The 27,660-nt window shown below is 37.3% G+C and overlaps 1 protein-coding gene across 2 annotated transcripts; it reads right to left on the bottom strand.

Annotated features, from left to right (window-relative positions):
• Nucleotides 1-41: 41 nt before the first annotated feature.
• On the bottom strand, nt 42-25,796 carry LOC103705135 (E3 ubiquitin protein ligase RIN2-like). 2 transcript variants are annotated; one of them, XM_008788755.3, is made up of 13 exons: nt 25,671-25,796; nt 25,158-25,500; nt 23,076-23,153; nt 21,065-21,151; nt 20,850-20,971; nt 11,028-11,124; nt 10,016-10,121; nt 4,707-4,864; nt 4,485-4,622; nt 4,335-4,402; nt 2,823-3,044; nt 465-834; nt 42-388 (listed from the first exon to the last, which is right to left on the bottom strand). In XM_008788755.3, the coding sequence occupies exons 2-13, from the start codon at nt 25,395-25,397 to the stop codon at nt 329-331; spliced, it is 1,746 nt and encodes a 581-aa protein (XP_008786977.2). In that variant the 5' UTR covers nt 25,398-25,500; nt 25,671-25,796; the 3' UTR covers nt 42-328. The 2 variants fall into 2 exon arrangements, with proteins under 2 accessions (XP_008786977.2, XP_008786979.2); XM_008788757.3 differs by having other exon boundaries at nt 44-388; nt 25,158-25,510; nt 25,671-25,781.
• Between the last annotated feature and the right edge of the window lie 1,864 nt (nt 25,797-27,660).

Below are 27,660 nucleotides of genomic sequence, written 5' to 3'. Positions count from 1 at the left end.
TTCTTAAGTAACAATGGATAAGTATTTAACAAGAAGATTTGAATGACAAACAATGATTTTGCACAACTTATTGATATCTGATGCAAGTTATCATAAACATGTTATTTGGCATAGCATTTCTATACACTGATGGGATTGGAGGTGATAGGCCTGAAACAACATCAACTAGGTGTTAACGGGAGGGAACAGCTATGGAATTAACTCGGCAGAGAAAAAGAGTCTTCACCACCCATAATTCACCAATCTCATTTGTTTCTAATATACAATTCTCGCAGGCACCTTATATGTTAATATGAAGCATATATACATACAGGGAATGATTTGGTTATTACTGAACTATAAGAAGATTATTCACAGTAATGTTGATGTTGTTGGTTCGTAACAAATCCTGCAAGAAACGTGAAGCATTTGACAACGTCAGTCTTTGATTGGCTACTCAAAAGTAACATTAAATTGAAGTATACCTGAATAATTAGTTCATCAGGTATATGGGGCAAAACTTCTCGCACTCTATCTACCATGGTGAGTATCTCCGACATGTTTCCATTTACAGGGGGTGAAGTGTTTCTAAACCGCAGGCCAGCTGTATTTGTGGTATACCTGAGCGGAGAGGATGGAGGAATGGAGGAACCTGAGGCATGCTGATCAGGCCACAAGTTCCAAGCAGCATCATCTAATGAACCATGAGCATAGTTCTCACCAGCAGATGTCAGCTGCCTCATCATCATCTGGACTCCACTAAGCCCAACTGATCTGATTGCACTGGATGTACCAGCACCATCCATTCCTTGATTTGGCCATGGAGGCATCCAACCGGAATCAAAACCAACTCCCCTGCACAAAACAATGAGAGGGAGATTTAACATATCATGCCACCACAAAGGTAATAAGTTGGTGCAGATCAAATTTTATGGCTTTATTTGTACACAGGTGCATGGAAGAAAGCAGGTAAAATGACTTAACCAAATAGTGCTTTACTTCACAATAAGTCCTTAGGACTTTGCATTTACCAACCCTCCAGTTGTCCATGATACACAGTTGAAAGCTACAAATGGCCAAAAGGGGAGGAAATTGATATGTGTACTAGTTGTCCATGATACACAGTTGAAAGCTAGAAATCACAAAAAAGGGAGGAAAAGGTTTGTACTAGTTCCCCTATCTAGGTAGTGTGTTATCTTTTCACCAACTTAGCATGATAGTCATGGATCCTATGTAGTATATCTTGCCACTTCTTGCAGAATCTATATTCTGGTATTCTTGACAAGTTGAAAAACTGGAACATAACTGCTTGACACCTATAAATAGAAAATCATGATGCCATCACCATTCCATGTCCACTTTTGGCACACTTCTACATGAACTCTTTTCAAGTCTAACATAACATTTTGGCAAAGTTTTCTCTCAATCTTATGTATCACGGAGCAATTGCTCCAATTGGTAACTCATATACAGACATCATATGATTAATATCATTAAGTAATAAAAAAGATAAGATAATCAAGATAAACTTAATTTAGCCAAATATTGTGATATGGTGATACAAAAAGTTTGACCAAAGAATGAACGAGAGCAAGATTCAGGAATGCAAGCAGCCAGGGCCACACATGCATTGGGTTCCACCAATTGCAAATCTACCCTAGTTCCCAGCAGAAACCATGCATTTGACTTACTGGTTGGAGTTGTGTTTCGCTAATGACTGAATCTAGATCACTCAAGATGCAATCCAACACCAGTGCAACTGAAAACCAAATTGAAAACAGACTTAATTGCCTTCTGTGCATGTGAGTGCTGACCGAACCAAATGCTTAAGCATCCAGAACATTTTGTGTCAAAATTGGAAAGTTGGATCTAATCATACCCAACAGGACCTGATAACCCTGCTGCTTCTAAGTTGAAGTCACACAACTGACCAGATGCAATGATTTGGGATCGATTAACATCAGACATAATTTCTGGACCCTGCTTTAACCAAGTAATGTTGGCTCAATCTGACCCATTAGTAGCCCTAGATCCACTGAAATTTGATTTGGATAGAAAAAAGAAAAAATAGGAAAAAATCCATTTTTTTTTGTGTACTAGATTAAAATAACTGGCATAAAGATTATTATTTTTATTTTTCCTGATTGATTCAGTAAAGTAAAATAAATCCACAGGAAAAAAGATAGAAATTTTTTTTTATGATCAAAAATTCATTCATCTCAGTTATTTCACAAGAAGAAAACAAAGGTTCTGTTGAATTTCAAATATTAAGTTTCACCAATAAGATACGTAGACTGACTTCACATTTGGAATTGCACAAAAGAGATTTTTTATCCCAAAGAGGTCTACGAATAATTCTGGGAAACGCCAATGGCTCCTGGCTTATTTGCCAAAGAAAAATAAATTCCAGCTTCCAAACAGAGCAGCATACATTGAATGGTCAGTTAGAGATTCAAATCATGCATTTAACTATTCTACTAAACAACATAAACTGAAGATGTATACTGGCAAAATTTAATACGAAAAAAACAGCAGCTTTCCAGAACAATATGAGGGTCTTCGTAGGTATGAAGTATAAAACTGAAAAGTAATGGGGCAAATGCCATATAATATCGTGTATGAAAGACATATGATCTTCTCTGTATCATTCCAATGACATATATAGTGCACAAAAAACATATATGATGAAAATGCGTCTAAAAAGGTCACCAGCAAGGTGATCGATTGCTATGCTACAATGATATAATGCATGTTGCAACTAGAAAATAGCTATAATAAGACATGCGTATAACACTTTTATTTTGTAGCATCAGAAAAAGAGAAATAAGAATAGAGTTTAAGACCTCCACACTGCATCAGAAGGATTTTGTTGCTGGTTAGGAAATGCCCCAATAGGTTGTCCAGATATTCTTTGCGGGTTCAATCCCAAATTTAACTGTTCAGTAAGTTGCGCAACATTGGCAAGCTCTCCTGCATTAGAGCTAGTGCGATCTCGAGGATTAGACACAAAAAGAGGCCTTCGACACGTAGGACAAGAATATACTTCAGTTAAGCCCTGATCTAACCTGGAAATAACAAAACAGAAAAGTAAGATCCAATGGGAAAAAGCAAGAATGGCAATCCATCAGAATCCATTAACAACTATGGATATAAAACCATCTTGTGAATCTAAACTACAATATAAAAGTAAACAAACAGGATAAGATATTTAGGAATGTAACTAGTTATGGTCCTGCTTACATGCATAAAGGGAAAGAATCAGGAATCAACATAACTATTACAAAGTACTTTGGGAAGAGACCCCACCCCCCAGGTGCATGAAAATACACTGAAGAATTGTACGACCGTGTGCCCATGTGAAAACAAGTAAACAGGCAGCAAGGATTTTCTGAACCAGCTATATACTGAAAAAAATCAAAGTTAAAAACAACTTTTTTATAATAAAAAAAAAAAGATTCACATATTTGAGAAGTTTAAGCATATATCCCCCTCTCTCTTCTATCTGTAGGTGGCAGTAATGGTATTCTTCAGAATAGTTTATCATTCTGGAATCTCTTATGCTCGTTCTTATGCACATGCACGCACATGCATACATGTGTACATGCATACATACTATGTACATACATACGTACTATAAATGCATGTACATACATACCATGTATTAATGTGTGTATGTAGGTAGGTAGGTAGCTTTTTTACTTTAAATAATTAATTTTTTAGCTTGCAGTCCCACCCCCCCCCCCCTTTTTTAATAATTCTTGGCAAATTTCTTGCTTTTTTCCTGGAATCTGAATCTTTGCCCCAAACCAAATTAATCCGGAAAGCCAAAATTGCAGGTCTGAGCAAAAGACACTCAAATGCAATCTTGCCCCATAAACGTTCAAAATTAGCGAAACAAATTCAATTTAGAGTTTCTAGACACTACAAGCATCATAACATTTTTTTTGTATTTTTTGCAAGACAATATGAGTACATTTTTTTGAAAATTAAATAAAAATCTGCTAATCAACCTTGCCTACCACTCAAACATATTTACAGACATACACACACACACACATATATATATAGAGAGAGAGACAGAGACAGAGTCACATACACTAAAATTGTATGAGTGTCCTATCAGGTTTATTTGAAAATCAGCACCTATATCCAAAAGCTACGTGAGACAAGATAAAACCTTTATAGAACATTTCATGAGCAATAGTGGTTTATCATCTCATGTATATAATGCCTTCAAATCAGATATACACTTGCATGCAAACCTTCACAATATGGCTGAAGCATAAAAATATATAGTTGCAGTATACATAGAGAGAGGGGGGATGACAACTCCAAGAGAGGCATATAGATCATACCAAGACCTCAAGCACGCAAGATGAAAAAGGTGATTGCAGGGTAGCTTTTTCGCTCTAGCCATTGGTCCCTGCAGTTTACAAAAGCAATTATATTGCTGCCAAGAGACGAGGAATGACAGTTTTGACGGATAACTTACAAGAACTACTTACTCTGCAGATGGCACATTCATCATTAAATGCACAGATCTCTTCATATGTAGCATCAGGAAGTGCTCCATTTAGAGAACTTAATGCCTTCCTTAACTTGCTATATGCCCTGACCCGCTTCACAATTGCGCTTACAAGAGCCTGCTTATCATATAGAGCCAAGGGAAATATCAAAAATATGATATCAATGCTTGAAAAGCATGTCTGACAAATAATAACACTTACACGCAAGTTTAGGAAAAGGACTGCATCCACTAGATGAAATGCCATGCCATGAAGCCACCAGATGATCAAGTAATGACCAATTCCTGTCAAAAAAGTCATCATCTCGAGGAGAAAACCACAATTTCGAATGAGAACTCCCTTCCATTCAGATAAAGTTCCTGCAAGAATGGTTGCAATTAAGTTATCAGCAGATTCTGGAACAATCTAAGCATGTGATGTCATTAAAAAATAAAACATTATTTAAAAATCAAAATCATCACAAAGAATATTGATCGCCTATAGATGATGAGAACGTTGGGAAGTTGTGACAGAAGCAAGGAAAGTTTCAGCTCCACTAGTTCAATGATTAGGAAAGAATTGACAAATTTTAATATCTCTCCCTCAATTTCAAGAACCATATCTACCAGGCATAACATGGGAGCCTCTACTGACTGGGTGAATTGCTGCATATATGAAAGTAAACACCCCTTTCCAGTTGATACATTCATCTTAATTCTCTCTCTCTCAGCTAATGTTCTATATAGCTTGCTAACTAGCCAGCCAGTGTGCGCACAACATACATGCACACATGCACGCACACACATATATACATGCATGCATGCATGCATTCATACATAGATATATGTATGTATAGGTGAAATAGTCAATATGAAACATTTATTGTTACATGGGATCATAGGTATCCATGAAATATTTGTTCCTCCTAAATTTTTCGTCATGTGCAGTACATCAAACATGTTTCATCACATATATGAAGGGAAAAGAAAACATTAATGTTATTGCCTAATGAGATCACTGCTACCCATCAGATATTCCTACTGATTATTAATCCAAAAAATAAAAAGAGAGAGAGTTCCTTCAATTTAAATCAGTGGGGCAATATTACAACTGATGGATCACTACCATCCAACAAATACTGAATTCTTCTTGACTTAATTGAAAGCATCATCTGTGCTGAAAACTAACATGTATGACTGTAGAAACTCTAAAAGCAAAAACATTTCTTCACAAATATTTCATCATTTGATGAGATCAAGCCCATTTATCCAGCACTCCTTTCACTTAGTCGTATACATAGTATGCGCTGAATGCTGATGATCTAATATATAAAGCAAACTCTCTCAAACATCCATCAGATGTTCAACATACTCTTACATGATCAGATAAAGGAAAACGGCCCACAAGGTGCAGCCAAAGAGTTGGTAAAACCTTCTAAAAATAAATAAAAAATAAAATGACCACTTCAACAGGTCAAAATCCAAATAATGGCACAGCATCCAGAGTTGCCCCCCATTTGCACTGCACATGCTTAGTGCTAATTTTGAATTGGTTGGCACATCAGAGAAATCATAGAGACGATTATTGTGTCTTGTCTATTGCATACAAATGGCTTAGGACATCAGCTTGGTAGTCAAGAGTAGAACAGGGTACTTTGATTTAGTTAAATTTCAGTTGCATAGCTATTGATGAAGTGTCCATAGACTAGCAATAATGGCAGTGTTCATCCCTGGTACATAACCATCAAATTGCATTGGTAGAAATTTCAGACACATCAGCAGCTTTTCAATTTTTATGCTCATCTCTTCCTAGCCTTTGACATGCAATATTCAAGTTCAAACTATAATACCTTCATGTATTGTAGTTTATGAATCCAGCATTCTCTGTAGAGAGGCCAATATCTCTTCTTTACATAGACAAGCAAGGGATGAGTGGTAGGCATGTCTACAGTCCTGACCATATATACTTATATTTGATATAAAACATAATAAAGCTAATAGTTATTGGTGACGAATGTTTCATAGGCAGCAACTGATAAAGACAATTTCAATTTGTGTGATGCACTCCCTTTGTCTCTCTTAAACACTCCTGGTGGAATAATCGCAATGGATGCGCAAAGAGCGGGTGTGTAAACTACATAGCATTATGACCATTATAACAAACATCAATCCTTGTTCCAACTACCTAACAGGTCCTCATTCGCCAACCAGAGCTATTTAAATCAAAGCACCACTTCAATTGCATGTTCCCCATGTAGTTGTTTGATACAGCTTGAAACACCCTTCAATACATCATGGGTACTCATACTATTGCTAGCACCAAAAGTCTGCATGTATCAGCCAATAAAGCATGGCATAATCTACAGCATATCATTAGCCATCTTTTCATACCTAATTTTTAACATCCCTTGGTCACCTTCTTTTACTGAAATCCCTGTACTTAGATGAGAGAAAAACTTATTTGGGGTTTTGGTAAGAGATTTGCTGTCTTCGATGTGGCATATTTTTTTCTTTTTCAAAAAAAAGCCTGTTTGGTGGTAAGATAACGGTTCAGTTAAAGATACATAGTAGAAAAAAAGGGAATCAACTGAGGTTTTCCATCTCGGTACTAGACCCCATACCAGTATGATCCTATTACAGTATTAGTACACGGTACAGTTCGGTAAGATTTGGCATACCGAGTGTCGATATGGTATGGTACAACATACAGATTCAGTACCAATATAGTATGGTACATCCGGTACAGTACACCCAATACCAACCAATACAGCAAACCTTAGAATCAACTTATTGAGTGGTGGCTTGCTGACCAATACTTAATCTAACTAAGGTTGTGCTCAATTCACAAAGGACAGATGTTCACATCAGTAGCCTTATGAGTCCGAGACTCCAACCACCAATCAACAATGCAAGACGCTTAACTTCTTACTGCAATTAGAAGTAACTAACTTGATTTGCAATTAACTTGTTTCTTTCTTGCCAGCTTTAAATAATAATAATTTTTTATGCAACAATGAGTGAGCTCCGAAGTATAAGTTCTCTTCGGCAGAATTTAGGGGTGAAGAAATTCAAAATCAGCAATAAGGATGAAATAATTGTACATTTCTGCATTTTTTGAAATATCACCCCTCTCCGCCAGGTCCTTTGGGTCATGGACAATACCTATGAGCTTGATGGGATAACACAGTACAGCTAAAAATACCAAGAACTTTCTACTCACATATGAGGTTCTTTAATCAAATTAGAATTTCAGCTTCTCCCATCTTCCTTCAAATTTCAAAATGAACATTGTCAATTTTGTTGTACGCAATGTAAGAACCAGGCCAACTGGGCTTGTCTTGGATCAAAGTCGGCAGGCCCAGTCGGCTTCAATTCAAAATTCAAAAAAAAAAAAAAAATCAGAATAGGGGATTGCGATCTCCTGCCCGAACGGCCGCCGTTGAGGCGCAGCCAGTGCGAACGGCCGGCGGCCGTTGGAGATTGTTGCAACCGGTGAACGGCCGATCGGTGCAGCCGTTGAGCCGAGTTTACCCCCTCTCCCAAAGCCCTTATTTAAACCCCTCTTCCCTTTGATTGATCCATCACCGCACACCTCCCCACCTCCTTCCTCCTCCAGTGGTCGGCCTGTCACCTCGACCGAGCGCCGCCCTCAAAAACCCCTCTTTTTCTCTAAGCTTACACTCCCCTATTTTCACGAACCAAGCTCGCCAAAAATCGCCACCACCGTCCACACCCCTTGCCGGTTAGTCCCCATCCCCCATCGAAGCTACCTTGGGCCGAGAAGGCTGCCAACGAGGCAACTAGAGGCACTGCCCCTCTTTTTTTTTCCTTCTTTGTTTTGGCCAAGCACGGTTGTTCCCATCAGCCATTGTCAGCCGCTCTCCACCACCCACCACCAGCTCCGGCTGCCACCTCGCCGGACCACGACCACAACAGCCACCGATCCATCCACTTCCTTCCTCTCTCGTTTCCTCTCTCTTCTCTCTCATCTCCCTCTCTCTTTATAAAACACCTATGGACCCCAGGTTGATTTTCGTAAAGAAGCCTTAACCGTCCTGGTGCTCAGGCCGCCTACTAGACTACTTACCACGGACCCAATGAATGTCCCTAAAACCACCATTGATAAACCTTGTTAAATAATTTTGGCCCTAATTGAGTCTATGCCTTATGATTCATTGAGCGAATCATTTAGACCTGACCCACCCAAAAACATTGTACGCCCGGTCAAATCTTCTCTTATTATTTTTAATTTTATTAAAGTCGTTGAATAAAAATTTATTTTGCTTTTAATATTTTAAATAGGTTTAGCAGATTTGCCTAACAAATTTTGACAATCTAAGACAAAAGATGTAAGTACATCTTGCACTTCTTATTATCTTTCAAATTATCATGTTTTCTATGCATAAGATTTACCTGTAAAAATATTATGTTTTTCTTAAAATTATGGGCCAGCATATATGTGTAATGAAAATCATGCTTATTTATGAAAATAGTTTCATGAATATTTTAAAAAAATAGCTTTGTTATGAAATATGAATCTGATCATGCCATTTAATGCTTTTTATCTATTTATGTGTATGTTTTAAGAAAAAGATATAAATTTTTCAAAGGCTCTCAGATAGCTATGTATGACCCTCTAAATTGGAGAAGATCTAACATCCATCGGAAACACGACCTTGCCAAGGGGTATAAAGTTGGGATACGAAATATGAATCTTGATTGATTATGAAACATGGTCCTGTCATAAGTATAAAGTGACCGTAGCACGAATATCTGCGAGCAATATTTTGAACTATGATATGCTAAATGGCAAAAGAATGATTTATGAATTTATTTGTATGATCTTAGAATCATGTTTATGAAATATTGAAGATTTATGCATGAATGTTTGCCTTTATGACTTGTTTTAATATATTGCACTATGAAATGTTTACTTTTGCAATAACTGTTAATTCTTTAAATAATGCATGGACATCTAAAAACTTATGCATGGTCCGGTAGTACGCACTAGCAAGCTTGGCGATTATGTAGCAGAGCTTTAGATCTTTAGTTGGTCATGGATTTGTAGCTTAATAAATTTTCTAAATATTGTGATTTACTAGTTGGGTATTTATGTTTGAATGTAGATGGTCTGAACCGATGTTGACTTTGTTATTTGATAGATGATAAATTTGAATTTCTATTTATTATATTTTGTTTGATATGGATATTGGAAGCTAAATAAAATGTCTTCGTGTTATCTTGGGTTGTACCCCTCGGTAGCATGGTCTTGTTATGTCCTAGACTTGGGGTGTGATAGGCAAATGCCTTGATCAGAAATATTCCTTGGTCATTAGATCTAAAAAGAGTACTAAAGGCGCAAATTTTTCAAATTTCCAAAGGATGTTACTAACATCAGAACAAATTCTTAATGGATGTTACTAACACCAAAGCATGGTTACAGAATTAGAAATACACATGTCATACTTCAGAACTTCAATCAAAGACACTTCTAATATGTATTCTTTTTAGAAAAGTAAAACTTAAGAATACCTGCTGCTGCTTTGGAAGAAGTATCAGAGCCTAAGCAATTATCGCCACTGTCAATGGAATGTCGTTGCCAAATCTCAAGCAACTGAAACCCATGTACCATGATAGCCTACAAAAAACAATTGCATATCAGAAATATTCTGGGCATTGTTAACACATATGCAAGGGCATTCAAAAATTGTAATGTTAACTATGTCTTCTAAATTATTCTAAACATGAGTGGAGCAAATGTCAAAAGATGTCACAAGGACTAATGAAGGGGAAGCTTCATTGATAATTTTCAACTAGTATAACAAGCTGTTAAAGATTGTGAAGTTATAGATAATCTTTAAATTATTTCTTAGGTCTAGCAACTCTTTAAAAACCGTGGTAAAGATTTATGGGCCAAACTCCAAAATTGAAGCCAGTGGTTGATTTTTAACCAGATCTGGTCTGAAACCAAGGCCAGATTCAGTGCTTGAGCCAAAATTGACTTTCGGGGCAAAATTTATTGCAATTGGTGCAGCACTTTAGCCATCTATTCATTTCTTCAAATTCCCCAAAGAATCTTGTTAAAATAAATCTTGAATATTGAAATTCTTCAGAAGAACTAGACGTTGTTTTGATACTAGATCTAAAAGAAAGATAGAGAACAAAAATTGCTGACAGAACTTGCTACCATGGAGCTTAAATTTCATAAGACTTACATTATCATGTGTTAAATTTATCATAAACAAAACTATTGCAGTCAAAAATGACACGAATTATGAGTGTTATCTTTTCATGCTTTCTTTTCAAAAAAGAATTGTAATATTTGAAATTAAAGCTGCATTTCTGAACCTTGGTAGGATTCATGTATATATCTTTTCTGAAGTTATCATCTAATTCTAAAAAGCCAGTATGCACAATTTGTAACCATATATCAGGCAATGAAATGTGTCAGTATTATAACATAGTAAAGCAATTAAGTTGTTCTTTTCTTTTGGTACAAAAACAATTTAGTTGTTGAAGTTGAAGAATCCTTAGGTGCAAATACCTGTGATGTCTCAAAGACAATACCAAGAGGCTCGAAGAACAAGAGAACAAATAAACTAGAACTGGATGATTTATAGATCATCATGCACAGCTTTATCCTGAAATTTCAAAGCATTAGTGAGAGATGCTCATTAAAGGAAATTTAGTTCCTCACAAGAGGCAGAGATGGAGCTTGTGCTCAAAGCTCAATAATTCAAGTAAGAAAGGAAAAACTTGCAAGCATGTAAACAAAAGGAAGTTGTAAGATAAAGAGAAACAAACTGACATTGCGATATATCATGAGAATGCCTGGCAAGTGACTACTAAACCTCTTTTTCTAGGCAACAAAAGGAAAGGGAAGAAAAAATTGAACTCATATCTATCAGTAGTTTATTAAGCTAGAATTCCACAGTTTACTGCTCAGCCTCAACTCCACAATGATAAGCAATACATTTTTTCCACTGAAAAAACATGAAAACACGCAAGCCAAAGGTCTAGCATTGATCAATGGCAACAGCTACCAATTCAAAGTCTAGGCAGACAAATAAAGTTAGACGAAGATAAAGGTATAGAAATAAGATTTCCAAAATGGTCAAAAGAAGAATTTGATACACTAGAATAGTGCAAAGCCGGTGGTGAGCAACATGAACATAACTACATTTTAAGTTGAACTTGGTGAACCACAACAACAGCTTGCCATAAAATATGGAGACTGAAAGGAATGCACAATACATTACTCAGAAATGGTCTTACAGTTTCTTTCTAAAACAACATCACTTTTGAACTTCACTCATGAATATATTATTGAATGAAATTATCAAGTATAATTTACAATGCACCTATTGGACAAGACATAATACATTAGCAAAAGAGGAGGATTGAAATAAATTGAAGAATAAAAGAAAAGTGAAAGAAAGAGAGAAACTAGGAAGGTTACGCTTGCTAAATTGTAGCCTTTAAAAAAGTCAGCTTCCCATCTATATCATTGATGAAGTACAATGATCCAATAACCTGTTAAAAGTGTATCTTGTGGCGTTATAAAGTAAACCTACAATATCCAGCACAATCTCTATGGAAATATTCATGTTGATGATGATGACAACAATGGCTTTCTGAATAGGAAATATAAGACTTCTGATGTTTTGTGCATTGCTCCATCAACAATTAACTCAATTATTTAAACACAAGAATGTCTAACAAGTTGATTCAAACCACAAAGAAACATCTATTTGGGGCCAACAGGTGTATAAGCCAAAAATATTCTGAAAGGAATCATCATTTCAAAATAAGATTTAGCATGGTAGTAGTAAGTCCTCTGAAGATGAAAACAGCAGATAGGAATTTCCTTCTGTATATGTTCTACGGACCCTAGATCTAGTATCACACAAACATGCTATCACTAGCATGATCTAGACAAAGTTCCTACAATGTAAAGATGTGTAGAGAAAAAGATGATGTGTGGATTAAAATCAGCTAATGACAGAACAGTCAGAGTGCAGGTCAGCTTGAGTGGGACTTATCCCGTAATAACCAAATCTTACCCATGATATCAATTAACTATCTCCACAACTATCACATGACATCCATCTAAACAAAAGGATTCAAACACAATAACCTGCCCAGAAGTGGTTTTCCCTATCTTCAGCACAGATCACCCAAGGTTTGATACTTAAATCAAACTTCTTTTAGTTAGTGAAAATAAAAACAAGGTATGAAATTTTCCCTAATCCAGTCTCTCCCGGTTAGCAGTCTTATCTTCTGTTCCATCAACCTGCTTTACAATCAATCATCTTTATTGTCACCAAAATTTAAGAATAATGCTAATCAGATAGTATGTATTATTTTTAAGCAAGAAAGGGCTGTGGAGTGGGGTGGAGGAGGGTGGAGAGATAGAGATAGAGGGAATAGAGAGAGCATGCAAAGGAGAAGAGGGGCAAACAAACTCAGATTTAAATTAGGAGAAGAAGGGCAAACAAAGTCAGATTTAAATTAGGTTGTGATGAGTGTTCAGCTAAAGACATTTTAGAGGACAGAGTAGGTTTCATAAATATTTGGATACATTGTAAAATAGACAACCACATTATCTGATGGGTCCTATTTTTTATCTAAATCAAATTATGGTTGATAAAGCCAAGAGCCTTGATCATATGATGCAATGCATATCATAATGATTTGGATCCATATCTGGCTGCCAAGAAAGTTCGAGTCCATTAAAGCATCAAAAGTACTCAAACCCTTACATTACATGTAGCAATGAAGAAATTTATTGGTTAAGTCACAGTACCTTCGTATTAAAAAATTCTTATACCAGCAGACTTTTCTTTAGACTTACTGTTGGTCTCAGTATCCTATTTTGGGTAGGATTATAATAAGTTCAGTATGTAGAGGTCCTATGTTAGGTATATTGGATTAGGTAAGTCTAGGACTTCTTTTATAGGAGAGTCCATGAAAATATAAAGTTTGCAATTAAGGAAAAATTTTGGGTGCTAATACAGAAGATTACTCAGTTAATAAGTACTAATGAAACTCAAATTAGGACAAATAGGGGGACTGGGTGAATTAAATCAATAAAGGGTAGAATAGTCATCTTTGGCGTTGTATTAGATAAAAGAAAAGGTAGCATGCTAGAGCTAGTTTCAGCTGCTCTTCCACTTCCTTCTCTTTCTTCTTTCTTTTCCCTCCATCCTCTTAACTATGCTACTCATTCAATTGCTGCTATCCACTTGTTTCTGGGTTAGACGAATATGTTTATTAAAAACAAAGTCTTAAGACATAATTAAGGCACATAACTAGAAGCATTGTAATTTATGATTCACAATAGATGTAACCATTTAACCATTAGATCCATGGAATGTCGAACCAGGCGGTTCAGCCTGTACCGAGCTAACCTGGTGGAAAACCGGGTCGATTCAGCCTCCAAATTCGGTTCGGGCCCCGAATCGGCCGAAACCGGTCCCCAACCGACCGAAAAAAGTCTGAACCGGACCTTACCGGTGTGAACCGGCCGGCTTCATTCAAACTCAGTGCGAACCGGCCGGTTCCATTCGAACTCGGTGCGAACCAGCTGGTTCGCACCAAGTCGACCCGGTTTCGAACCAGGCCCCTCCCTGTCCCTTTATGTGTTGTTATAATGTTGTTTGGAAGGCCTTCTCGAGCCTTCCCAACAACATTAGCAAGCAGGAAACTTTATTCCGCATTTCTCTTCCCACAGAGTTAAAAATCACATCGATTCAGTACTTTAGAAGGAAGATCCAAGCCTAAAAAAGTGTGCCTACTCCTTCGTATCTCATTTCCTCTTTTTTTTGTTTTTTTTTGTGAGGGGGGGGGAGGGGGGTTTGAAAAAATTGCTCAAAATTGCAAAATAAGAAAGATCAAGACAAAATTTTCGATTTGGGCTTGACTTTATTATATGATATAGATCTATGGACGATCTACATTATGACATAAAAAATTTTAATTTTTAAAATATATATAATTTTTAAAAACTAAAAATATAATTTATGATTAAAAAATAAAAATTAAAAAAAAAACTGTAAAATTAGAAGCGTATTTAGGGGCATGCTAGCTACTCTTCAGCAAAATTTGGTGTCCATTCATTCAAATTTTGATGTGATCATGTGCACAGTGGATTAGGCCTAAATTTGAAAAAAAAAAAAATAAGTAGCCTTTGTTGCATATTTAAGGACCTAGAAAAATATATGTAGCATCCATTGTTGAGTTCTACATGCTTAAAAATATTTAAAAAATATTTTTAAATTTAAAAATAATTAAAAATACATAAATAATACCAAAAATTACGAAAAATTAGTAGTATGTATTACATAATTCAGAAGTATTTTCTAAAGTGGAAAACATACTTTTCTGAATTTACACTGTTTAAATATATTTTTAAAATTAAAAATATATACATATAAAAAAAATAGTATTATGTATTAAATAAGTCAGATATATTTTTTGATGTAAAAAAAATATCTTTATCGTAAATTAATTTTGCTATTTTTAAAGAATTGATAAACTAACATAGTTGATAAAACTGCAGGATGGAGCCATCAAGAAAAAAAGGAGCCAAAGCATGATATTGGTAGGAATCATGAGCAAATACTCTCGGGTCGTTACCATTAGAAGTGCAACACGGAGTTCAAGGAAGAAGGGGTAATCAGGTTGAAACAGCACTTAGTTGGTGGTTATCCCGACGTATCTATGTACTAAAAATGCCCTAAGAAATTTAGCAGCTGATGAAGAAGCACTTCGCTGATTTCAGAGCAGCGAATGAGAGAATTTTCAAGAAGGCGGAGGTGGACCGCCGAGCGGCAGAGCCACCTTCCAATCACACCAGGGAGTTAGAGGAGGCGTTCGCTCCAGATGGCGAAGCACAAATCCAGGCTGCCATGCAGGCGAGCTTAGATGATCAGCGGTGGCCAAACATAGGGCTCAATATGGGCCCTCGTACCATGAGTCGAGTTCCAGTTCTGCGAGCAGCAGGACAGATCCAGAGTTCAGAAGAACCTCCTCAGTCAGAAAGGCTGTCAGTAGAGGCAGTGGTCATAGTGCACCTAAGCTGGAGGCTTTTGGTAACAACAAAAAGTCATCCAGAAAAATTTCACCAAGAGTAGCTATCTATGATTTAAATCCACATGCGTTCCCCATCAGAGATTCGAAGCAGCAGAGAATTGACTCAATGCTGAAGAAAGATAATAAGAATATGTGACAAGCTATTGGATCCTGGTTCCACTTCAGCCACATTCCAGCAAATGTAGCAGACAATACGTACTATAGGTCTGTCATTTCTACCATACGGGCTGCCAGTCCCGGTATAGATCCTTCAGGCTAGAAGAACATCTACGGTGAACTTTTTGACAATAATAAAAAGGTAGAGAAATAGATTGCCTCATACAAGAGCAAGTGGCTCACATATGGACTGACAGTGATATGTGATGGTTAGACCAATCCTACCAGGCAGAACATTATCAACTTTCTGAGATATTATGATACGAAAACTTTCTTCCACAAGTCACCTAATGCTTTCAATCAGGTGCACCACGCCATGTACATCCTCAGACTGATGGAATAGGTGATTGATCAAGTAGGAGAGGATAATGCCATGAAGTTCATCACTGATAATGAGCCACAATATAAGGCTGCAGAGAAGATCTTGATGAAGCAACGACCACATATTTTTTTGGACCCCATGTGCCGCACATTATTTCGACCTCATATTGATGGACATTGCAAAGATTTGTAGGGTGCAACAAACAGTGGAGACAACCCAAACCATCACCAGATATATTTAAAACGATATGTGGATTCTTTTATTGATGGAAAAAGTATGCAGGGAGAGATCTTGAGGCCAGGAGTCACACAATTTACAACCAACTATGTTGCACTTGATAGCCTTCTTGAGAAAAAAGCAGCCTTACGTCAGATGTTAGTCCCAAGTGGCAGAAAAGTAGATATGCGGGGGTCGGCACTGAAGGGAACATTGTCAAGGACTTGGTGATGAGGCAGACATTCTGGCTGCGGGCCACTGCGATAGTGAAGCCTATCAGACCATTATATGAAGTGCTTCATGTTGTGGATAGCGAGAGGTACCTCAGATGGCTTCCTATATCACATGATGGATAAGGTAAAGATTTCGATTATGGAGACAGATCCAACGTATGCCCATGAGTACATCGACATCATTGAGCGGCGGTGGGACTACCAGATGGGTAGAAACTTGCATCTAGCAAATAAGCAAGAACATTGAAAATTAAATTGCTCTTGTACTTGTACAATATTTTAAAAAAATAACGAACTCTATCTGCATCATACTACCTGAACCCTCGATCTCAATACACCGTAGCTGAAATCGATATAGATGACGAACTTCTGGCCGCTTTGTGTAATATGATTTAGGAGATGGAGCCTGATCCAAAAAATTGCAGCCCTATGTTTAAAAGAGGTAGGTTAACTTAAATAACATATGTAAGTTAACTGATATCTTCAAATATTAACATAGTACAACACGGTTCTTTTTCACAGACTAAAATATTTAGAGAGGGCACCGACAGCTTTGAAATCTCGGCAGTTGCCATAAAAAAATATGAATTCAGATATGTTACACATTAGGACATTTATCTGGCGTTAGATGGTTACTAATATGGTACTATCTTATATGTAATTTTCTTCAATGTTTTTGCAGCTGAATAGTAGATTCATTTTGGGTTGTCCGCGAAAAATCTTAGACGGCCAGCTATCTGGATTCTCTTACAGACGATTTTCTCCAATGGTTGTGAGCGCAACCGGTCCACCTTCGCCCTCATCCACAGCAAGCAGAAGAACCATATGACACAGAAGCGCCTCAATGACCTTGTATTGTTCACTACAATCTAAGCTTGAGGCTGAAATGCATTCAAAAAAAATGGAACTAAAGTACACACCGATCACAGCTCAATGATCGAATGGCTTGTGGGCCGACAGCAGGATCATCCTTATCATCAACGAAAGCACTATTGATCGAATCTGTATACTTTAGCTCCACTTTCTCTTAAATGCACTTCAGTCTCAACCTCAGATTGTAGTGAACATATACAAGATCGTTGAGGCGCTTCTGTGTCAGACGGTTCCTCTACTTGCTGTGGATGAGGGCGAAGGTGGACCGGTTGCCTTCACAGCTACTCGAGGAAACCATCTAGAAGAGGATCCGGATAGCTAACCGTCTAAAATTTTTCGCAGACAACCCAAAATGAATCCACCATTCAACTGCAAAACTATTGAAGAAAATTATATATAAAATAATACCATAATAGTAACCATCTAACGCCAAATAAATGTCCTCCTGTTGTGTAACATACCTGAATTCATACTTTTCTTATTTACGACGATTGTCGAGACTCCAAAGCTATCGATGTCTTCTCAAAATATTTTGGTCTGTGAAAAAAAATCATGTTATAATATGTTAATAATTAAAGATACCACTTAACTTACATGTCACTTAAATTAACTTACCTCTTCTAGATATGGATATGCGACTTATGAATCAGGATCAATCTTATAAATCACATTACGTAGAGCGGCCAGAAATTCATCATCCATATCGATTCCAGCTACGGTATACTGAAACCGAGGGTTCAGATAGTATACTGCAAATAGAATTCGTTATTGTCCTAGTAAGATTATACAAATACAAAAGTAGTCTAATTTTCAATGTTCTTGCTTGCCTGCTAGATGCAAGTTGCTACCCATCTGGTAGTCCCACCGCCGCTCAATAATGTTGATGTATTCATAGACATACGTCGGATCTGCCTCTATGATTTGAATCTGTCCTCTCCATATGATATAGAAAGCCCATCTGAAGGTACCTCTCATTGTCCATGGCCCGAAGCATTTCATACATGGTCTGATAGCTTTCATTGTCGCAGTGGCTTGCTGCCAGAATATCTGCCTCATCACCATGTCCTCGGCAATGCTCCCTTCAGTGCCGACCCTCGCATATCTACTTTTTTGCCACTCGAGATTAACAAACATCTGACGTAGAGCTATTTTCTTTTCAACAAGGTTATCAAGTGTAACGTAGTTAGTAGCAAACCGTGTAACTCCTAGCCTCAAGATCTCTTCTCCTGCATACCTTTCCATCAGTGAAAGAACCCGTGTATCATTTTAAATATATCTGATGATGGTTTTGACTGTCTTTACTGTCTGATGCACCCTACGAATTTTTGCAATATCCATCAATATTAGGTCGATACAATGTGCAGTACATGAGGTCCAGAAAATATGTGGCCAATACTCCATCAAAATCTCCATCTCCTCGGCAGCCTTATATTGTGGCTCATTATCAGTAATGACCTGCATGACATTCTCCTCTCCTACCTGATCAATCACCTCCATCAGTTTGAGGATGTACGTGGCATCATGCACCTGACTGAAAGTATCATCTGACTTGTGAAAGAAAGTCTTTATATCATAATATGTCCTAAAGTTGATAATGCTCTACTTGGTATGACCGGTTCAACCATCACACATCACCGTCAGTCCATATGTAGGTCACTTGCTCTTGTATGAGGCACTCCATTCTCTAATTTCTTATTATTATTAAGAAGCTCACCATAGATGTTCTTCGGGCCTGAAAAATCTATACCAGAACCGACAGTCTGTATGGCAAAAATGACAAACCTATAGTACGTATTGTCTGCCACATTTGCTAGAATGTGGCTGAAGTACAAAGATCCAATAGCTCGCCACATATTCTTCTTATCCTTCTTCAGCATTGAGTCAATCCTCTGTTGCTTCGAATCTTTGCTGGACATAATAGAAATTTCTACATGATAGAATTTAATATGTGGTAATAATCTAAAGCAGTTTTCCTTTGATTCTGTACTCAACTTGTGATTTTATAGAGTTGATCAAAAACAAATAGATCACTTTTTACCGGAATTATAGGTGAATGTTGTAAAAGTTGCACTTCTCTACTAGCACAACCGACAAACAATAAATAAAAGTAGGAGCATTAAAGAATGAGATCAGATAATGGCAAGGTAATAAGTTACAAAAGCAGAAAATAAATCGACCGCTAGAGATAACTAGACTAGTTGCAAGTGGGAATTTCGAACTTAAAAAAAAACATCGAAGCATGTGACCTTTGATCTGACAGCACAGAAAGAGAAGTAGAGCATTTCCAAATTGTTTTGGAAAATATGATTATAAATCACCGAAAGTATATTATTTGTTGAGATATGTTTATCATGTGCCAGTTTCATAGTACCTTTGGCAGGATTCAGCAAATAGTCATTGGACTGAAATTTTCAGACATGAAACAATCTTAAATCAAATAAGTTATTCTTTGTAAAAGTGATTCTCAACTGGTCCCCAAATCAAGGTAAATGTCAAGCATACCAGCCTGTACCATCTTGTATGTACAATTCTACCGCAGTTGGCACTTGGCACTCCTCGATATGATTTCTTAGCCCCAAATCAGCCCACACTTTGTATCCAGCTTAAAGGTTTTCTTACAACTTTTTTCCTTTTCTTTTCTTGTGTGTGTTGGTGTTTTTTTTTGGAGGGGAGGGGGGGCACTGGTTGGTACCTTGTGCTGATTGGTACATACTAGCCAATTAAGAGACATTCTGTGAGATTTGAAACCTATCTCCAAATAAAGAGTAGTTCCTGCACCTGATTTATGATCCAAAAAAAAAAAAAACCCACACTTATAATGCTACATCAGCAATCCTTGCATGCTTGTGACAAAATCACAGTACAATTGCTATGCATCAATTTAGGGGGCACTATACTCAAGACATGATCACTGACTACAATTAGCTATTACAGAACTGCAGCTGCCAACTGAAAGCAAAAAAAATTAATATAAAAAACAAAAAAAAATTATGTTTTTCATTATATTCCATTTATAATAAATCTTCTTGATATTTTAAGAACAAACTCACAGGAAAATTTCTTGTGCTTCTAGTCTGCTGGGTTCACAACACCAAGCAACTCTTTGTTCTTTTCAAAATATAGCAAACCTTGTGAACTTATGTTGAAGAAATCTAAAGAAAGTGTATATATTACTCAGCTTCAGAAATGATGAGTTTCAGCCATATTGACCCATAGCAACTCTTATTTTACGTGTTAGTTCTAGCACCGAAGAGAACCAAAATGATAGAAGAGTACAAAAGAAAGTTATCATGGATGAAAATTTCCAGACATCACCTTATCAACATCTACTGTCTGTGTAAATCATACATAAAGATAAGAGAACAAGATGCATCAAAATCTGATTTCACATTATTGCTAGCTAGAAGAGGATGATAGTAGGCTTCAGAGAGAGCTTCTAAAGTACAATTGCTTACACATCAGGAAACATTACCATAGGAGGTCCGCAAATAGAACAAGCAACAAGGCAGAAAAAACACGAAAATATTTTGAAGGTGTTGCAGTGGGGGATGCATTTAACCGCTCAAGCCGATCTCTGGCCAATGATTGAAACATCTAAAAACATGAACAGAATATGTTACACCTTCAAATTGACAGTCCAAAGCTACCATATAATGTAAATAAGCTAGCATGACTTGTTTGTATTACCTTTAGGAAACAAAGAAAGACCAGCCATCCTGACCAAAAGACCACTTGAAACATATTAGGCGGTACAACCAGTGGAAGAAAAGTTCCCTGGTCAAACATGTGAAACAGCAAATGCAACAATATTACGAATCTCAGGAACCAATAAGATGCCCATTTACCAACAATTTTGAATGATAATATGAAATAGATATATGCCAATGCAAACCATGGGATCAAAAGATCACGCCAATATTACCCATAGACGAAGGAGATGGTAATAATACAGTGAGGCAGGTATAAACCAATCGAGGCAACAACTCATTGATATGAATTTATAACGAGTAGAGATGGAAGCAACAAGCATGTTAATATTTTGTATCTACTTTAATGCCGACTAAGTTACTTCTCAAGACACCATTAGGCTTTCTCCAAGTTGGATAAAAACCATAAGTAGATACTTTTATTTTCCTTTGCACTCATTGCCTTATAAACAATTAAAGAATTCAAAAGGTGTCTTGTACAACCGTCATCCTAGCATAAATCTAAATGAATACTAGATGCCACATTTAATCGGATTCATTTTCGAGACTAACGAATATTAAATTTCTATGCTCATACTCTTTTGTCTCCTCATAACTGCACAGTTACTACTCCAAAACAAGAGTCATCTTGTCCCTCTGGTGTGCCTTCTGGTGTGTATACCTTTAGGTCCAAGAACATGTTTACATTTTAACAAAGAACATTTATTCCCTTCAGGAAAAGAAGAGAAAAAAAAAAAACGTAAACTAAACAAGACACCTAGGTCTATTATACCATGAAGCAATGGGCACAATTCAGCCAAAGATTATCATCTTTCTGACTTTTTCTAAATTTTATTTACAAAGTCTAGGAAAAAATGACTAGTTCTGCTGTCACTTTCACATATAGCATTGCAGCCTACAAGTCATGGCTAGTTCTTTTCTCTCTGAACTAAAGCCCGCTCAAATCATGTCTTCCCTACAAAAATACCCATTATCTGTGCGTATACGTTTGTGAAAGGCCTTTTTAGCCCTCTTGCCATCACTTTAGGTACAGCATCATGATACATCAAACAAAGAATCGGCAAAAGATAACTGTTTGCCTTACTGTCTTGCTTTACCTATGTATTTCCTCTAGCACCTCAACTAGATCTTTCCTATGTCACATAATGCATTGAAAAATACAAAGCCATTATCTTATGTACCTGTAATTTTATCATTTCCAAGCTTTAACATCACTTTCTTCATTATCTTCTTTTTGATCATCTTTCTGATGTTCTTAAAAATTAAAGAGAAATAAACAGTCAGAGTAGTCTCTGCAATAGCCATTTTAGATAGCTTATTTCCATAGCATGAGATTGACATCTCCTTTGCCTTTGCTCCCTAACCATGCTCTGTCATCTAAGAGAATGGAAATTCATTCTTGCACTACTCCCCTTGAATGTTCATGATCACATAATCATTTCTCTAGTGCATTTCTATCCTAAAGATTAAAACCTTTAACTTATGCTAACAAAGTTCTTTTCTAGATCTAGTAATGCTAAAAAGAATGTGCAAGAGATTCTACACACAAAAATAGTACCTGTTAGTAAAAGAAAAATAACAAAAATAATAACCTATTTACTGTTCAGCTGTGAACTAAGGAACTTATTCAAACAGCTTAATGGAGTACATAACACATCAAAAATGTTTTATATTATAGCTCGATGCAAACCAAAACTGTCAAAAAATGTTGCATCCTCATTATTTTTCAGATGCATAATTAATGGAAGTAAATTAACATTTTTGTTAATCAAATTATAATATCAATGAGACAAAACCTAAGTACAAGAAAGAGAGCATTTAATTGCTGATATCTAAAATGTATAACACTTATGAAAGATTCATGAGCCAAGCAGGTATCATTAAGTTGCCATTTTTAAATGTGAGAATGTATACAGTGAATACAGAATATAGTGCTGTAATTTTAACTATTTGAGCTTGCGCAAGGGTGGCAAAAGAGGGATGATCATCACCTTGTATATTACATAATTAATAAGGTGTTCCAGTACTTTTCGAGTCTCTGAAGGATACAACTGAACAAAAAATATAGTCTGCACATTAAAAATGAAAAAGAAAATCAATAAATATTGTAAGTGCAAGGTAAATACATTTTTCTAGCTAGACATTGAGCAAGCATTAGTCAACAGATGCAGCTCTTAGCATATCCTTTCTTGAGATCATATTGAGAAAATATAACTGCACTTTTACCTGACATCCTAGGTAGCCTGGTTAATAGGGGTGGAAATGGGTTTTGTTTGGTCATGTCCTATATCAAGTCTATATTAGCCTGACTCAAACCTGACCGACCAATTAACAATAGTGGCGATGGGTTGGTTGTATTAGTCTACGATTGGGTTAATGTCCTATCAAGTCCATATCGACCTGACCCAAACCGAATTTGACCCACAAACCTGACATGGGATCAATGTGACTGATCCAGACCTGCCCCGATGACCCACATAAGGCCCAAGCTCATGTAAATGTTTTGGGCTCTTTGTGCAATAGGCAGCATTGTTTTGCACTGTCAGTCATGAACTGTTTTGCCCTGCATCTTGGGCATTAAATCTAAACCATTTATTTCCTGCTATAAGCCAAAGCAAACTAATACTATGGCCTATTTTGCAACCAATAGCGAGATAATAGAAGGCCACTGTCCTCTCTACCCATTAATTCTGAGTTCTGACCCAACTAACGCCATTAGATATTGATTCAATGACTGATATTCCCCATAACTTGTTATCTATTAACTAATTTAGGTAGCTTGACCTGATGATTGAGAATAATATTTAAAAATCATAATTGAACTCGTAGAACTGTCAAACAACCAGTTATCTGGTCCAAAATAAACCCCCTAAACCATTCCATTTTACAAACTGGCTTTTCTAGAATTGTTTCTCATTGGTCTTATCAACATTTCATCCAAACCATTCTAAGTTTGCGTGAACAGGAGTTTTTTGGTTTTATATAACAGACTATTCCGGCACAAATTGCAGTGGGCTAAATTTTGACAGTAGAGGCACTCTTGATTGAGAGTCCCATTGTTCTTCCTCCACACTCAATGACAAAACCCTTGATGAATCTCCAGAGGCATTAGTGGTCTTGAGGAACCTACTAAAGCTTTCTTGAAGGAGTATCGAGACCCTAGTGGCCTGTTTTTCTCTCTCCACTGTCAACCACAATTATTCAGCCTCAAGCTCCACTGGCAGCCCCTATGGCTTCATTGAGGGGCTTTGAGAGCTTACAAGCTGCCATTCTCCCGCAACCATCAATCTTGACAGCTTAATTTCAAGCATGGTGGCAAGGATGGTAGGCATACAATAGAGGGAAGACAATGTTGAAACCTGAGTTTTTTTTTTTTTTTTTTTTGGGGGGGGGGGGTGCGGGGGGATTGTTTTGTGAATAATTTAGATTGGTTTTTCCTTGTTTGCAGATTATTAGTCAAGGTAAAGGTGGGGGAAAATGAATAGATGGCAAGACTTGAGGATTTCAAGAATGAGGATTTACCTACCTCATCTTGTCATGTGGCACAGGTTACTTCAAATGATGGCTTTTTATTTGCAAATTTTTTCAATGACTTAATCAGCTTATTTGATTTCTTTCCTATTCACAATCTGTAACCATCTTATTTTTCAAAGATTTTGGACCTTTTTATGAAGAATAAGGCTTTTCTAGCAAGTTGCATCCTAATATTCAATACTTAGTTAGGAATACATGCCAATGCACAAAAACAATTACATGTTTTTATTATTTTTTAAATAATTTGGTTGTTATTATGAAACTCTCTTCCAAGTTGATGATATTGTGCGAAATCAAACTCAAAAATACTGGACATGCAAAATCAAGAAAGATGGTAAGCAATTACCCAACAGAACAAGCTAATACGATGAGCACAACAATCTACTTTGCTGTCTCTAAAATATTAACAAACAATACAATTCTCGCTCAATATCATGCAATTACGAGGTTATTCTCATTACATACAACCTGAGTGATAAAAACTAATCAGCAGCCAGCGTCATCTCAAAAACCAATTCTTTCAAGATTAACATAAATACCTTGAGGCACAAGATGACAAGAACGAACACATTTAGCACGGAACTCGCCAGCAAAGCGATGGTAACATGCGAGCCCAAGAGCAGCTCCAGCGCCCGCCCCACACCCCTCGAGCCAACCTCATTCCCATCAACCACGCCATCAGACTTCATCCCATCAAGCAGCGAGACCGTCCACCATTGCAAACCAACAAGGCTGATCACCGTGCTGATGGCCGAGGCGTACAAGTAATTCACCGCCATCCCGACGAACCCCAGCTACTCCCCCTCGACCAAAGAACCAGGAACACCAAAATCTAAAGCAACCCCTCATTCCCCGTACTCGAAATAATACATTGCGATCCACCTGAAAACAGCTTCAAACAAAAATTCATCGCAGATTATCAACTGATGAACAAAATAACAGAAAAAGAATTCAAGATTTCATGAAATCGAGCACCCAAAACCCTAGAAACGGAGATGATAAAGAGCGAATCTTGATTCTTGTTCTTGAATTTAAAGAAAAAGAGAACGTACGAAGGCGATCAGGGGGAAGCTTCGATGGCGTCGGAGGAGGGCTTTGGATTCTTCTTTCTTCGGCTCCTCCTGACGCTTTCCGCGGATTCGATCGGATCGCTTTAGATCTTTCCCTCATTATTTGTTTCTCTTTAAATAGAAAAAGAGGACAAGGAGCGGGGGTTTCCGTCACGATCAAAAATACTTCGAGGCCCAATCTCGGTCCCAAAACGCCAATTGCCACGAGTCACCACGGGACTGGTCTCGATCGCACCCATCCCGAAATCGAACCGGTGATTTCGTGCCATATGGCATGGACCATGCGGTACGACTGTGGGGCTCCGAAGAATTAATTTGGGAATAGGAGAAGAGAGAAGGGGGGGTTAGGTTCGGATTCGTACAACGGGGAACAATCGAGTCGCCCACATACCGCCGTCTCGCCTTCCGCGTTTTGTCGCTCGCCGTCGCGTTAAACGGTGCTCTAGAGGATCAGTTTAAGGTTTGCGGACTCGAATCACTTTTGCCATTTTGAAACATTATGACCGTTGGTTTGAAAGCCGGCCATATCTTTGGATGGTGGATGGTGGATGATGGAGGAAAGCGTAGTCGGTAGGAAAAGGATGCGGAAACGATGATGCTGTGTGTGATCTTTGAATGGCGACAGATCAACGGTCAAAGGTATGAGAGTCTTTTGCGTGCGTTGAGGGTTAATGCTAGGTTGGAAAAAATAGGCCATCCAGCGTGGCATGGCAATGGTTTAATTGCATGAATGATATCTCCGCTGTCCCAGACAAAAATATCGTACGGGCAGCTCTTCTGTTTTACTTCTTTCGGTACATAATGTGTGCTGTTAAGTTGCAGCATTAATTCGTTGTATTGCATTAAGAGAAAACAAGGTGGCAAAATCTTTGATGAAGACATGGTTGAGGCAAGTGATTACGATAGAACAACACACTAATGCGACAGTGATTTAGACACTATGGCCTTCCTTGATGCCAAAATGGCCTTCTTCAGATATTGCAGCTGAACTTATCAATAGGTCCAGGAGATCACTAAAATGGCTATTTTGGCCTTTTTCACTATGACCTTTTGAGTTTCATCTCTCTTTTCAATATGGGGCTAAAGAAAGTACACTAGACAAAAAATAAAAAACAGAAAGATAGATTTGTAATTTTGAAATACCCCAATATGCAGGATTCGTTCACCAGCAAGAATTTTATTGATTCAAATTTCTGAGCACATGCCCCAATAATAGCTTTAATTACACTAATGGGAAGTAGCATACTTGCATTGACATGGCCAGCATGGCATTCCATGAAGGTGTAACGTAATTACTTAATAATTTTCTCTGTGATGAGATATTATCCTTGGATTAAGAATTTGAGTATTTAGACAAGCTCTCAGTAAATCCAGTAAATTACGTGCATAACAAATTGTTGTACTAACCAAGGGAAGAATTGTTATCAATATAAGATATGTGATAAGATTTTTCTATAGAGTATGGATCATACATGCCAAGTTTGAATTCTCCATGGATGCTTGCTACGTCATGTTAGCGGTGGAAAAAACAACCATCTCTAGCAAGTCATAGACAAACACTGTAGCTGAAGTGGACTTTACTCGATAATTCAAAGCTTTGGTGATTCAACCCTGCAACTTGGATGCCGATGTAGTAACCCTTGGCAAGCCCTTTTTGACCGAAGCAGCCGAAGAAAATACTTAAATACTTTACCACAAAGCTTGGATTGATTGATGAACTAGCTAGGGCAATATGATAGTGATGCTATTGACAAGCTTTTTGCAGGCGGCCCCAAAAAAAATCGAGCTCTAGACTGCTTGAGGATGTCAATAGTCTGCATCTAGCAAGGCCCATTCAAAATTTTTAATGAGATGGCTCGGCCTTAAATACCATAAAATGAGGCCCGCTGGCTAGGCCAAGTTAACTTTGTTAACCACCATAGGCCTATTTGTAAGGATCCGTACGGACATGTATTTAGTTCCATATCACTTG

This window comes from Phoenix dactylifera, chromosome 2 (genome assembly GCF_009389715.1).
Source record: "Phoenix dactylifera cultivar Barhee BC4 chromosome 2, palm_55x_up_171113_PBpolish2nd_filt_p, whole genome shotgun sequence".
NCBI lineage: Eukaryota > Viridiplantae > Streptophyta > Magnoliopsida > Arecales > Arecaceae > Phoenix > Phoenix dactylifera.
This window is presented reverse-complemented; position numbering and strand designations above follow the sequence as displayed.